Below are 15,015 nucleotides of genomic sequence, written 5' to 3'. Positions count from 1 at the left end.
GTCCTTCACCTTTGAAGGAATTTGCTGCAGAGCTTGCTCTCTTCTGTCATAATGACTCTTAATTACTAAAAGATCACGAAAGCTAATCACTGTGTTTTTAATAATTTAATAATTTAATAAATTTACTGTCACTGCCTGGAATTGCTGTTTATAAATCTCCCATTTCTTTTTTCTCTCTTTTTACTCATTCTCTTCCATATTTTCACTGGGGTTTGAGGTGATTTTCTTTTCATTCCTATTTTTTCTCCCCCTTATCTTTGAGGTTAATGCTTGGAGGACTGGGGAGGACCTGCTGGATTGCTTTAGGCACAGAATGTGGTGTGGGACCAAGCCAAATGCTTCTTGTTGTGCTGGCAAATAATTTAAATATGTTTTGGAGCTTATTCCCTGCTTCTGCTTATCATAAACACCCAGGAGTAACTCGTTGGATTCTCCTGATAGACCCTAGGGTTGATAACTGGAGAAATATCCTTTTAAAAAAGACATGGATCAAACTTGGGTTTGAATATTTTGCTTTGAGGACAGTTTTGGTGCTGCTGGATGGGCCAAAAATGCTCAGCCTTGTCCATCACTGTGTGGATCCTGCTCAGCTTATTAAAAATATAAATAAATATTGGTTTCTACCTGGTTTTGACCTCTCAGACAAGTCCCTCCCTTCTAAAAATGGGGAAGATAATTAAGGTTCACAGATTATTTCCCTGAATAATCAGTGACTGTGAAACCAGCCACAGGTTATCCAGGGAATGTCCTATCCAGAGGCACCAACACTTGGATTTTATTTATTTTTAAGCTTAATTCCCAGTTTCCATAGGTCATGGAGACAAGATGCTGCTCCTGAAATGCTCTGAGGTGTTAAGCTGTGCTGAGGGCTGGAATTCCTGGAGCTCAGTTCCTTGCCTGGAACAACTGGGTTTGTGTGGAAAGCCAAATTTCATCTCTGCTGTTGCTGAGAAAATCCAAGTAAATGATTCTTACCTTCACCAGTTTTCATCTTTAATGGCTTTTTAAAAAAATGTCCTGATTATTTTGGGAAGGAGCTGTGGGTAGGAGATCCCTTCCCTATGGATAATCACCAGAGAGCCTGAGGGGAATGACATCAGTACTGCCCATGGATTACTCCCATATATTTAAATTAATTTTTTTCCAAATCTCCTTGGTGGAATACTCCTCATTTCCACGTGGGTTCTTGCAGAGTGTTTCCTCAACACACGGAAATTTGGGATGCTCCTGCAGCAGCAGGAATGGCATCAAGTGCTTTGGATGACACAGCCAGAAAAACGGCCCAGGTTGGACACAGGAGGTGGGAAAACAACCTGGCCTCTTTGCCACCTCACACAGACAATTGTGGGGCTGGTTGGATGGCAGCAAATCCCCTGAGGGGTTTGGGAAGCCTGTGGTGCTGGAGTTGGGATGCAGGGATAAGGAATCCATGAGTGATGCAGTTTTGGTGCAGGAACACGTGGTTGGGTTGGGTTGTGGAGCAGGAAATGCCAGAGGTGTGTTCAGAGATCCCTTCCTCACTCCAGGAAGGTCTTCACAGGCAATCAGAGCAGAAATGTGCCGCCACCCCCAGCTAAGTTGGATTTCTGGAAAGCTTCTTCCAGCTTTTGCTCTCTGAAAAATGTTTCTCACCATCCTCATCCTCTTTTTGAACATCGAGCGTTCCCTCAGTACCAGACTGCACAATACCAGTGTGTGCTTGATGCTGGCATTTGTTGGAAACCAGTCAGAAGCTGTGTGCCAAAACCTCGACCTTTTTAGAGCTAAACAACATCAATTCCTTGTGCACTGCAGTGCTGTTTGCAGGAATGAATATTCCCACAACTAAACACCTGGAATTGCAGCGAGCAGGATTTCTCTGCAGCCAGTCCTTGGGAGCTGTGCCTGTCCTTTCATTTCTCTGCAGTTCAGCTTTTTGTTGTTGTTTTGTTACTTTATTTCCTGTTAGCATAGAGAAATCCCAACGTTTTGGCAGTTCTGCTCAGCAGCCAGGGGTGGGGGCAGTTATTTGTTTTTTGGGGGCAGTCTTTGTGCTGGGGTTTGTACCTGGCAGGTGCCACTGATCTTTGTGCTCCACTGCTGCAGGTGACAGGAAAGAAAAGCAACATTTCCTGCAGCAAAACTCTTTGTGTCTTCGCCCTTCAGCTCTGCTGCTGCAGCTGAGCCAGCAAGGGCTTGGAGTTGAGATGAGATGTGACAGAGAAAACAGGAGAAATTGAGGCTTTTTTGTAGATTTTCTTGATGTGTTTGGCAGCACTTGGCTTGTCCCTGCTGTGTTACCCTGCCTGTCCCAGGGTCAGGATACCATGGATCAGAGCATGGAGAGGGCTTGGATTTCTGCTGGTGGAGCTGGGTTGGTGTCAGATTGTGCCCTTTCCTGACCCAGAGATGGGGCAACTGAGAGGTGTTGTAAAACTTTTATTCCATTTTCAGTCTCATGAGAAGGGTGAGACAATACAGATGTTATAATTCACACCATCACAATCAGAAGCCAACTATTTCCTAATTACAATACACTAAAGTGTTTCTTGGCCTATCAGCTTTAGCCACGCCATGCTGTAAATGCCTTAAAGCCAGTCATCTAAAATTACCCCTCGTGGGTCCCACTACAATGCATCTCTCAAAGTTCTACTTCTCTAAAATAATCTAGTTTTATTTGTAAGACCATCCTTTGAAACTTGTTTCTAGTTCCATTTCTCTCGCAGCAATGTCTGTCCTGTTCCATGGCATCTCTAAGTCAGCATTTCTTATCTCTTACAAATCCATTTCCCACAGGTTGGGCCCTGTAAACCACAGCTGGGTTGGAGGAGGGACAGGAATTCTCCTGGTGATGTTGTAGGAGACTTTTCCCAGCTGGGCTTCCCAGGGACCATCCCCTGGCAGTGCCCTGTGCAAGGTGGGCATGGTTTGAGGCATTGCCTCTCTGTGATCTGTTTAAAAGATTTATCTATAAATGATGGAAGTATAATAAACCCACCAGGCTTTATTGCTGGTTTTAAGGATGGATCTGTCAGTGCCCTGAACACTGCAAACAAAATTGTTCTTGTCCTCCTGTGCGAGGAATGCGCCGGGTGGGGAAGATCTGGGGATTTTGTTTGTTTTGGTCTCTGAGTCTGGCTCCAGCATGGACCCTGCTCTCTGTGTGCTCATTCCAGCTCGCCTTTACCTTAAAAATGGAAATTATCCAGCCTGGAGCAGGAGCTTCTCCCTTGCCTCAGTTATTTCTTAATCCTCTTGTGCTCTTGGCGAGCTGAGCCGGTGAGTTTATCGCAAAACAAGAACAGAGTGAAGCTCTGAGAGGTTCTGCCTGTTCAGGAAGTGACTTTAATGGTGATGGCATTAAACCCTTCAGCTGTAACTACTCATTCTGCTGAAGAAGTGTTTGTATAGCATTATAAATAGTGTTTTTCCGTGTTTCAAATCTATTTGTTTCACTTTCCTTTCAGCTGTCAACACTTCAGATTGGAGCTGAAATGCCTTATTCTTTTAAGACATCTTCATTTCTTACCAAGTACCTCGTCTGTTCTCATTAGTGACTCTGTGACAGTCTCAGAGTTAAGAGTGAAGAAGGTTCTTGGGGTATTCAGGGAAATCAAACAGCTCCAGTTCCATCCAAAGGGTTTGTGGAAGGCTGCAGCAGGGATTTGCAGCGAGGTTCCCGAGCTGGGGTCCAGCAGAGCAGAAATCTTGTGGCGAATTTGACTTCAGTGTGGCTGCTGCAAACCTCATTAAAGACATGAATCATCTCATTTAGGGCTTTTAAATACTAGGAGCAGTTTCAGTGGAGGGAAAACCTCCCGTGGACACCTGGGCAGTGAAGATCTCTGGCAGGGGCTGGAGCTCTGAGGAGATGATGGGAGTTTTGGGCTGGTTTTGTTAAAGCCAGGGGTAGCACCTTTCTAATCTTGGCACTTCAGGTTTGAGAATTAGTGTGGAGAAAACAGAACAGTGTTTGAGACTGAGTACCTTGCACAGTTTGAAGGACCAGAGAGGATGGGAGCATTTGTAGTCAAATTCAGAGATTCCAAATGCAAGTTCTGGTTTGGGTCTTCGTCCTCCAGTGGCTGGGAAATTGCAGAGCCCTCCCTCGTGTGCTGCATTAGCTGCTTTGGTCCCAAATCCATCCATCAAGTGTTGCTTGGAATCAAGTCTTCTGGGATTGACCACAGAATATTCAGGGTGTTTGATGCTTTCCTGCAGAAGATGCAGGCAGCCTGTCACATCCGTGGGTTTTAGGCATTGTATTTCTTTATGATTCCTACAAACTTCTGCAGGGATATCCTCATTCCAGCTGGTGTCTTAGGCCTTCTGGTGATGAGCAAGCCCCTGGCAAGCACTGAAATGTATTTTTCAATAAAAAGCAGGCCCTGAAGTTGATTTTCTGGCTCCTGCCTGCCCAGTTGATGCACACTGGTGATTACTGGTTTCACTGGTTTGGGAAGTGTTTTTCTCAGTTCCTGGAGAAGTGAAACAGGTGACAAGTTGTACCAGTGTGATTCATTAGATCCTGTTGGGAGGCACTAAATGGCTGTGTTAATGAAGATGCTAATTAACAGAGGGCAAAGCCCAGCTCCCCCATCCAAACAGGACACACAGCTCTGATGGGAGAAGAGCAGAGGTGGAAGGGGAAGAAGTTTCCTTTAACCCAGGAATGGTGACAAGGCTCAAATGGGATTGTATTCACTTTCCTTTCCTTCAGCCTGTGTGGATCAGTTCTGCTGCATGGCAGAAGCTGAGGGAAGTGCTGTTTGGAGCTGAGGACTGGCACAGCTTGGATATTGTCAGTGTGCAACTGCTTTTACATCCAGCTAGAGCAAGAAAAAAATTAGTACCATCAGAGATTTCAGCAAGTGATTAAAAAATAATTGGAGTTACAGCCTTTATTTTGCACTGAGTCCTTTTTTCAGCTTTTTGCCCACAGAATGAAAATGCCTTTAAAAATCTCTCATTGCAGAACTTGAAAATAAACACTGAGCATTGCATTAAATACATGAGCATTGTACAAGGGGCAGAGCAGTGGCACAGAGCCTTGAAAACTTCATGCTTAAGGGCTTCATGGCTTTCTAGCGTTGGTGAGGATGCTGAATTCACCTGTTAACCATTTGTTTTGTTTCTCTGAAGCAAATGGTTCTGAGCCTTGGTGAGGGTGCTGAAAGTCACCTGTTAACCCTTTGTTTTATTTCTGGTGAGAATGCTCAAGTCACCTGTTAAACCTTTGTTTTGTTTCTTTGAATCAAGTGGTTCTGAGCCTTGGTGAGGGTGCCGAAAATCACCTGTTAACCCTTTTTTTATTTCTTGTGAGAATGCTCAGGTCACCTGTTAAATCTTTGTTTTGTTTCTTTGAAGCAAATGGTTATGAGCCTTCGAGTTTCGGAGCTGCAGGTGCTGCTGGGCTACGCGGGCAGGAACAAGCACGGCCGCAAACACGAACTGCTGACCAAAGCCCTGCACCTGCTCAAGGCTGGCTGCAGCCCCGCCGTCCAGATGAAAATCAAAGAACTCTATAGGAGAAGGTTCCCCCAGAAAATCATGACCCCAGCAGACCTGTCCATCCCCAGCGTGCACTCGAGCTCCATGCCGGCCACGCTGTCGCCTTCCACCATTCCACAGCTGGGCTACGACGGCCACCCCGCCACGTCCCCCCTGCTCCCCGTGTCACTGCTGGGACCCAAACACGAACTGGAACTGCCCCACCTCACCTCGGCCCTGCACCCCGTGCACCCCGACATCAAGCTGCAGAAACTCCCTTTTTATGACTTGTTGGACGAGCTGATCAAACCCACCAGCCTAGGTAAGGAGAGCTCCTGCGGCGCTCGTTGTGTTTGGGGGGGAAATGGTCAAATTCTGCTGCTGCTGCAGCAGGGGGTTAAATATTGCATCACAGCAGTGTTTAGAGAATTGCTATTTTTGGTAAGTTTTGGAACAGATTGTTCTACATGGAGAGACATCTTACCTAACACTCATTAGTTGCTTTAGCTGAGCCTCTAAATATGGTTTAAACATCCGTTATTTTTAAGGGGGGGGCTTTGGGAAAAAAACAAACTAAATCTTAGGAAAAAAAGGGGAAAAAAAAACCAAACCCAGTCTGCTTTCAGTAGTTCTTATAAACCACAGAGTTTCATTATTAAAAAAAAAAACCAAAGTAAACAGAACTACCCCCAAATCTGTCAAGCTTCTAGAATGTTCTCATCCGTGCTGGGAAGGAGTGCCAGGCTGGAAATTTGCTGGATCCATTACAGCCTGAGCATCTGAATTTAGGGTTCTTCTGCAGTTGTGGCTACTTTCCTTGCAGCTGATTTTTGTGTGAAGGTATAAATCGCTGGTGGGGCTGCTGAGGAGGATCTGCTGCTGCCGGGGCATTATGTAATGTGTGATTTTCCTGGCTCCACGGAGCCCTTCGCAGCATGCTTAACTTCTAATACCCCTCAATATTGCCTAAATGCACCAAGCCTGGTGATTTCTGTGTGGTGGAACCTTCTGCTGGCTTGAAAGCCCAGGAAAGATTCCCTGCTGGTAGGAGGAGCAGATTGGTGAGAGGAGATCTGGGGAGAGAGGGTGGGTGAGTGCGAAAAAAAAAGTCCTTTGCAGAAGAAATCCCTTGTAAACAAAGCTGAGCAGGTACTTTCCAGTGACAGTCTGGAGGGCTGGGGGATGTGGGAGGCCTGATGTGTGAGTGCTGAGGTTGTCTGTGCATTGCTGAAGGATCTGGCACAGTATTTTGCATTTTTTTTTTTTTTTTGCTTTAGTTGCTGTAATTGAGGGAAAAGCAGCGAGATTTTGGTAATCTAATCTTCTGGTTCAGGTGTTCTTTGCAGAGGTGCCCTGTATCTGTTTAGCTTTAATCTAAGCCCTAATTGCTGAATAACCATTCCAGGCAGTGCTGGTGCTGGGAGCTAACGAGGTGCTCAGTATGTGGCTCATCACTTTTACATCAGAAATACTTCGGAATAAGGCTGTAATTTGCACAAGACATTCCAGTGCAGGAGTGATGGTGTGCATTTATTTGTTTATTCCTGGATGTGGGAAGAGCCCTTTGCTGTCAGCTCTGAGAGGGACAGAGCACCCCAAATGCAGGGATCATCATTCACTCCCTGCCAGCTCTCAGGCCTCAGGAGCTGATATTTCAAGGGGACAAGGGGATATTTCTCCCCTTTGTGGAATGTCAGGGTAAGAAAATGGAAGTGGAATTCCAAGCAGATACCTTTGGAAGCAATCCCTGCCCTTTCTGTTCACTTCAGGAATGGTTGGGGCTTGTTTTGTGTGGGAATTCTGTTTGTCTGAAGCAATCCTATTAAAAAGCCTTTGAGTTGAGAGTTTGGGGGGAGAGCTTCAGTATCCATCATAAAATTCTGGAATGGTTTGGGTTGGAAAAGCCCTTAAAGCCCATCCCCACACCTTCCCATATCCGTGGCCTTGGACACTCCAGGGATCCAGGGCAGCCACAGCTCCTCTGGGAATTCATCCCAGCCCCTCCCCAGCCTGTTCAGACTCACATTCATTTTCTCCATTTCTGCATTTACTGATGCTTTGACTACAAAATCTGAAATCATTTGTAGAACGTTTGCCCCAGATGGTCTGGGCATCCTTCTGTGTGCTGCCAGCAGTGTGGGTTTCCTCAAGTGTCCCATGTGTGGGTTCCCTGGTTTGTTTTCCACTGGCAGATATTACTGCAGCCACTCAGAACTTGGAATTTAGCCAGTGTTTCAGCATCTCCTGCTTGCTTTTTCCCATCAGATTACTCATGGGATAGGGATAAAGGACTTTTGAATTTACTCTGGTTCCCTCCCCCACAAGGATGAACTGATGACCCGACGTGGGGTTTGGAATAATTCTCTGCTTGCTTGAAACAGAAGGGAAAGAAAATGTGTGTGAGGGAGAGAATTTGTGTTATTCATACTTCACACCCTGCTGAAATGATATAAAACTGGGCAAAGCACATCCTTGGGTGCTGGGATTGCCCCTGGTTGTTCCCAAGTCCACAGCTGGGGAGGTTTGCTCCAGTTTTCTGCCCCTTTGAGAAGCATGGTTGGTTGAAGAAGCAATAATTTGAGCCAGCCTCAGGGCAGGGAGTTGCCCAGCAGGGCACTCCAGCAAGCATTCTGTACCCAAATATTTCGTGTGGGTGGGTAGCACACGGCCAATGTGAGGAACAGATAAGGAAATGAAATCTGCTAGCTTTTATTTGTACCGGCAGGAACAAAAGGAGGAAATAGAAATTCTTCAATTTCACTGCAGTTCCAGCCTGGGATTCAGAGGGATGTGCTGGGCTGGCTTCGTGGAATGCACGGATTTCTTCTCCATCCCTGCCCTTCTCACCAGCAACCTGGGATTCTGGGCTGAATCCCAGAATCCCTGAGGCTGGAAAAGCCCTCCAAGATCAGAGTCCAGCCTTTGATCATCACCTTGTCCCCAGCCCAGGCCCTGAGTGCCACGTCCAGTGCTCCTTGGACACTGCTGGGGTGAGACAAAGAGCCATTTGTTCCTTTGCAGTGGAGCTGTTGAATTTGATCCACATTTATTAGTCACCCTCCCTGCCAAGTGCAGGAAGCATGGGGATGGGATGGGTTTGTGTCCCAGCCAGCCAGGAAAGCTCCTCGTTCTGCAAATGTGTGCCTGCAGCTCTCTGCCCCTGGTTAACCACCATTTTCAGGGATTTTTCATTTTTTTACAAGGTTTTTTTTTTTCATGTTTGGAGGAAAAGCTGTCCACTCTGGCTTTGACGGAATGTTTGCCTCATTTCTGTGCTTCTCTGTTGTTTTCCTAATAGGATCTAAAGAGGAGAATTGAGGTTGTTTGTCAAGTGAAGCTGCAGCTCTCTCTTAATTCCCCCATTTCCAGCCCCCAGAGCACAGACATTGCTAATTGGTTGTTTTTTAAGCACATTTTCTAAAAGTAACTCCTAACGCACAGATAAGATCTCTTTTGTGTGCTGAAATGTGTTTACTGTGAGCAGCAAGGCCCAGAATTTGCCAGATTATTGTGGAAGGGACATGAGATAGTTAAACAGCATCTTAAAAATGCCTCTTGTTACAGCAAATGTCATTCCTAATTGCTGGAGCTGTGTAGTTGTTCCAAAAAACATTTTAACTGGCTTAGGGGTCTTTACTTACCTGTAAGGGAAATGAAGCTGTTTTATTTTTTTTTTTCCCAATTGAAAGGATTAAAGAGGCTGTGAGCTCTCCTCCTTTTTTAAAATCAATCCAAATGGCACAAGGATCATCCTCCTGCAGTTTATTTGCTGTGCTTCAGCTCTCAGTGATACAAACACAGCACTGAAAGTTGGATCTGAGCCAGAGAAATGAGAATTTTTACCTGCAGCCTCCTGCAAGGAAGAGGCACAGATCAGTCATTATCCCTCAGAGGCAGCAGAATTCCAGCTCCATCAGAGCTTCCAGTGAGGCACTCTTGATGGAGGGCTCAGGTCAGTTCCTTCATTTCTGTGCTCTGCTCCCAGGATTTCTGTAAGCAGATGAATTTCCCCCTCAGGGGTTGATTCCCACCCTGCATTTGTGCTCCTGCCTTGCACTTCCATGGATTTTCCTGTGGCTGTGAGCGCTCCTGGTGCCTCAGACCTGGAGCCAGATCTTGCAGCTGAGCTGCCTAAAATCTTGAGGGTGCCTGTAGTTCAAGGTACAGCCATTAAACAATTAAACAATTGAGTGCACGAGAAAGCTGGGCTGGAACCCATGAAAGTTTTGTTTGGCAGGAATTTCTCCTTTTTCTCTATCAGCGAGCTGATCTCGTGCTCTGTGCAATTGCTATTATGGTTTATATGAAAGTCACGCTTTTACTGTCTGCTGTGTTTATTTTTTTTTTTGAAATGTACTTTGTGGGAGGAAGTTCAACAAAACACTAAATTCTCAACTCAGCTTTGAGTTCTCTGACTTCCGGCCCTGCAGCTTTTAATTGTGCAAGAGCGGGGTGAAATATTGGCTCTGTGCTGGGGCTGAGCTGGAATTACAGCGCATTTGGGGTTCTTTACTTGGATTTCCATGTGCTGGGCCTCAGGCTGAGCTTTCCACAGTCCAGAGTGTCTTTTGAGGGAGCTTTAAGCAACTGGCTAACTCCTAAAAAAAGGATTTATTCAGGTTTTCTTCAGCTGATTGCTCAGTCTTCTCTAGAGTGGAGCTGATGTCCTGAGGTTCCGGGACATGGAGGTGCTGAGATTCCAGGCCCTGACAGGACATGGATGTCCCAAGATTCCAGAACCCAGATGTCCCAAGATTTCAGGCCATGGATATCCCAAGATTCCAGGCCTTGACAAAGATTCCAGACCCTGACAGGACATGGATGTCCCAGGATTCCAGGACATGGATGTCCCAAGGTTCCAGCCCTGACAGGACATGGATGTCCCAGGATTCCAGGACATGGGTATCCCAAGGTTCCAGCCCTGACAGGACATGGATGTTTCCAGACACTGCTGGAATGGAGCTGGGAAGCCACTTGGCTTCCAGAGAAGCCCAGGGAATATAAAATATGCTGAGTTAGGCCAAACAAGGGACAAAACCCATCTCCTTGGCCCAGCAATCCCATCCTCTGCCTGAGCAGAAAACTTATTTTGTTGAGAGGAAAACTTCTCCAGAGTCAGGATCCATCAGAGATGTGACAGTGCTGCCTGTGTGCTGCTCCTTTGAAGTGGCTGACTTGGTGCTTTTAGCAATAAAAGTTAAAATATCGAAGCCTGAAAGCAGCATTGGAGCTGTGGGACATAATTCAGGTGTCTGAAGGAATCAAGGGGCTGAATTTGAGTTAGGAGAATCCTGTGATGTTCCTTCCCTCTGGAAAAATGATGGGTCAGGTGAGATGCAGGGATACAGGAGGGCAGAGCTGGGATCCATCCACAGGGGTGGCTGGGAGAGTGGAGAGTTTGGCCATGGAATGTTGGCATGGAAGCGTCCCCTGATCTTCCTGCAGGTCTTCAGGAATGCTCCACCCCATGAGTGGTTTAATGACTGAATAATCACACATAAATGTCTGTCCAATTGCACATAATTTCCAGCTGATCTCTTCTGTATGCTGTTTATACAACATATCAGAAAGAGTTATAAAATCCATAATATTTATGGATTAATTGTAGCCCTTGGAGTATTTCCAGGCTATTTTCATGTATATCTTTAGGCACAATTTCAAATAAGCTCCTTCACATCTCTTTATTCCCTTCCTTTCCCACCCCCAGGGTGGCTCTGCCTGTTCCTCCTGAGGATTAACTGTGAGTTGAACAGAATCTAAAATTGATTTGAAGGGAAGAATGCAGCAGCTGACCAGAGCCAGGGTTCAGTTTTCCACCTGTTCCAAGGTGGAGAACGTGGCCCTGGCACTTCCCTTGCCTCAGGGTGTTTGTGACCTGTGGGGTGCCAGAAGGGCTCCTCAAGGCAAGAAGGATTTGGGTGTTTACTGAAATGCTTCCCCTCAAGTGGTTTTGAAGTGCTTGGAAAGGTCAAGGGTGCAGCATCCATTGTGATAACTGGAATGAAGCAGAATGGCCAAAGTGGGACAAAAAGCAGTGGGAATTTGGGATTTCTCTTGGCTCTGGAGCTCAGATCTCCTGAATCCCACAGCCTGTGTAGGGCATGGCTGGGGGGTGTCAGCTGTTGGATTTTGGGGTGCAGATCCCTGCTTTGGCATGGGCTGGGATGGATTTAGTGATGCCTGAGAGGCTTTCCCAGGGAGAGGATCTGGCTGCTCCCAGCCCCATCCTGCTCACCCCAGCTGCATGTAATGCAGCAGGAAATGCAGGAATGGTGGGTGTGGGCTGGCAGTGCTGCTGCTTCCAGAATATCACAGAGCTGGGGGCTCAGAGCTTGTGGCTGAGAGGCAGGAAGTGCTGATGTGGAAATAAACACTGGGTTGCTGGGGAACTCCAGAATTTGGGGTGGCTTTAAAGCTTTATTCTGGAACTTTCTCCACCCTCTGCTCTAGGTCAGCCTGCAGAAGGCATCAAGATGAGCTCCCCCATCAAGGTGGATCCTCTCAGCATTTTCCTCCCCCAAACCCCCTTGGATTTTGCTTCTCCACAGCCTTGGCTGCTGCTCCGGGGGCAGCTGGGGCAGGGAGCCCTGCCAGGGGCATCCCAGGGGTCTCCTGGATTTCCTGCCCTGCAGCAGGCTTTGCACTTAAACCTCTCTGAATTCTCACATTTTCAAAGCTCACATGTTTGCTGTGCCCTCATCTGAGCAGTTCTGGTCTGGTTGGGAGGTGGAGGTGAAATTTTGAGCAGTGATGTTTGATGGAGGATTGAAGATAAATTGATAACGATGCCTTCTGTGGTCAAAGGAAAAGCAGAATGAGGCACCTCACCTGTCTGGGGAGGGAGAACAACAACTGGGGAATGTCCCGAGCTGGGAAGGATTCTCCAGTCCTGACACCCCAAAATCCCACCCTGTGCATCCCTGAGAGCATTGCCCAAATATTCCTGGATTCTTGGGACTGTGCCCGTTCCCTGTGGAGCTGGCCCAGTTCCCCCCACCCTTGGGGGAAAATCCTTGTCCTGATTCCCATCCAAACCCCAGAGCCAGCTTCCCTCCTGCCCCTGGGCACAGGGAGCAGAGCTCCCCTCCTCAAGAAGTCCCAGGAAATTCCACATTTCTGGTTAAGATTTGGACCAATTTAGCAAATCCAGGCCATTAGTTAGTGAATAACCAATTAGGCATCTCTTGTTTTTCTTACAGCATGCAGCAAAAATTTCCTCTGCTCCTCATCCTCTTCCTTGATTCTCTTTTTCCCTTTGCAAATAAACACAATTACTGGGAATCGTTGGGAATGCACCCATTTAATGATATCTTAGATAATTCTTCTGTAAAGTGCAAATTTAATTTTAGTGCAAGCCTTTCTTTAATACATTCCCTTCGGTATTTAATAATTGATGATGCTGGTGGGAAGATGAACCTCAGTTTCTTGGGGTTTAGGAAGCATCACCACCTCAGCTCCGTGATCCCAGAAAATTCCTGAAAGATTTGAAGGTGTCTGTGCCTGAGTGGAAATTCAGAGAGTGGCTTTTTCTCAAGACAGCAAGAGGTATTTTACTGCAGAAAGATTGTGTGGCTATTTTTAGTCCTGGGTACTGGTGAGGTGGAACAGAATATTTTTAGAGCTGTAGAAAATGCAGCCACTCAAGCTGGGTTCTTTTTTTCACACTGGTGCCGGAGGGGTTTTCCAAAATAAAGAGCAGAATTAGTAGAAAATGGCTTTTCTGTATAATTTTTATTTATGAAATAGGTGATCTGTGGATATACATATATATTTTTATATATATATATAGACACACATATACAGTGTATATATTTTTTATATATAGTTTATAGTTTATAATTTATTATTTATTACTATTTGTTCCTATACAATTTTAATTGGTTTGACCCTCTGAATACCATCTATTAAAAGAGTTTTCCCTCAAAATTTGAGAACTTTTTACCTCAGTGAAGTATTTTAAGGAAATCCACAACCAGCAGGGCATAACTTTGTCCCTCAGTTAATCTGTACCAATCCTGGATCATTCCTGGAGTGAGGTAAGCCTGGAATAATTCAGGAAATGGTGGTGAAATTAGGAAAAGAAAAGTTTGGGAGAAGAAATTCTGTAACGTTTTAGGCATTTTGACTTTTCCAAACTGTTGCATTCACAGTGCAAAAGAAAATGTTTTAATATTTAATAAATCATAGTTCTGGAAAAGAAACAACGAACCCAACCCCCCAGAAACATTCCTGGCATCTTTCTGAAGAATGTCCATATTAACTCTGTTGTCATGGCTTGATTCCAGCTTTATTGGATTATAAATTCTATTTCCATCCTCTTGGTTTTCAATTGCAGATCTATTTTTACCTTTCTTTTGTTAAATAATAATCATTGTTTGCAGGGCACAGTTGTGTTTGTAGCCATCAGAATTTTTTTTTTTTTTACTTTTTTTTGGTCTAAAACTGTATTTTCCTAGTTTTAATCATCCTCCAGAACTTGTAAAAGTAAATTATGTGCTTGATTTGCCAGGATCTGTTTGGTGTTTTAAACACAGCAGATACAGCAGATGAATTAACAGAAATCTGTCAGCTTTTCTGCACCCTGCAATTCCAAATTCCCAATGCTCCTGCCTTAGAGAATCTCAGATCTTTGGGAATAGAGGAGTTGGAGCCAGAGATAAACACAGAAGTTTGGTTTTTAGGGGAAAAGCTGCTCAGTGTTTAATGTGGTTTGGTGGGATCTTCACGCATCATTTGTAGGGTAAGCAGATCTGGAAGGACTAGATGTGGGCATGAAAAGATGATAAGGGAGAAGATTAGAGAAAACCACCAAGAAAAATCAGATTTTGTCTCTTCTTTAGGTGCAGCTGCACATGCAAGGGGCAGAGTTGTATCCTGGGAGTAGCTGAGGAGCCTGCCCATAACTCAGCTGTAGTTTGGGGGAGCTCCCTGCCTGCCTGTGCCTGCTCTGCTCCGTCTGTCAGGAGTTTGGAAATATTTTGATTGCTTTTTGGAGCATCTTTGCCTAATTAGCAGGTTTTTTTTCCCCTTCCCTCTCTGCAATCTGGCAGTCACAGCGAGGGCTGCACACAGAGCAGGGCTGGGGAGCAGGGGAGGCAGAGCTGCTCTCCAGGGAATGCTGCAGCCCTGGGATCAGGCATCCAGCAGGGAGCAGGGCTTGCTCACAGGCAGTGGGACACAGTCAGGGAGCACACAATTCCAGGAGGGTTTGGATTGGGAGGGAGCTGAAATCCCATCCCCAACCTATGGATCCCATCCCATCCCATCCCATGGGTCCCATTCCATCCCATCCTATCCCATTGATCCCATGGATCCCGTCCCATCCCATGGATCCCGTCCCATCCCATGGATCCCATGCCATGGATCCCATCTCCATCCCATGGATCCCATGCCATGGATCCTAGCTCCATTCCATCCCATCCCATCTCCATCCCATGGATCCCATGCCATGGATCCCATCCCATCCCATGGATCCCATGCCATGGATCCCATCCCATCTCCATCTCATGGATCCCAACCCATCCTATGGATCCCATCCCATCTCCA

The 15,015-nt window shown here is 46.0% G+C and overlaps 1 protein-coding gene across 5 annotated transcripts in view; it reads left to right on the top strand.

Annotated features, from left to right (window-relative positions):
• PIAS1 (protein inhibitor of activated STAT 1) overlaps window positions 1-15,015 on the top strand; it is a 50,934-nt gene that overhangs the window by 16,044 nt on the left and 19,875 nt on the right. For 4 of the 5 annotated variants that reach the window (XM_041468839.1, XM_041468834.1, XM_041468836.1 and 1 more), the window contains exon 2: window positions 5,347-5,791. In XM_041468839.1, coding sequence (XP_041324773.1) covers window positions 5,350-5,791 — 442 coding nt within the window. In that variant the 5' untranslated portion in view covers window positions 5,347-5,349. Of the gene's footprint in view, window positions 1-2,874; window positions 2,897-5,346; window positions 5,792-15,015 lie in introns of those variants that run through there. The other variant, XM_041468837.1, reaches the window with a different exon arrangement.

Source organism: Pyrgilauda ruficollis, unplaced genomic scaffold, assembly GCF_017590135.1.
Source record: "Pyrgilauda ruficollis isolate IOZ18807 unplaced genomic scaffold, ASM1759013v1 scaffold23, whole genome shotgun sequence".
Classification (NCBI taxonomy): Eukaryota; Metazoa; Chordata; class Aves; order Passeriformes; family Passeridae; genus Pyrgilauda; species Pyrgilauda ruficollis.
The sequence above is the reverse complement of the archived record's forward strand: the minus strand, read 5'-3'. Positions and strand labels throughout refer to the sequence as shown.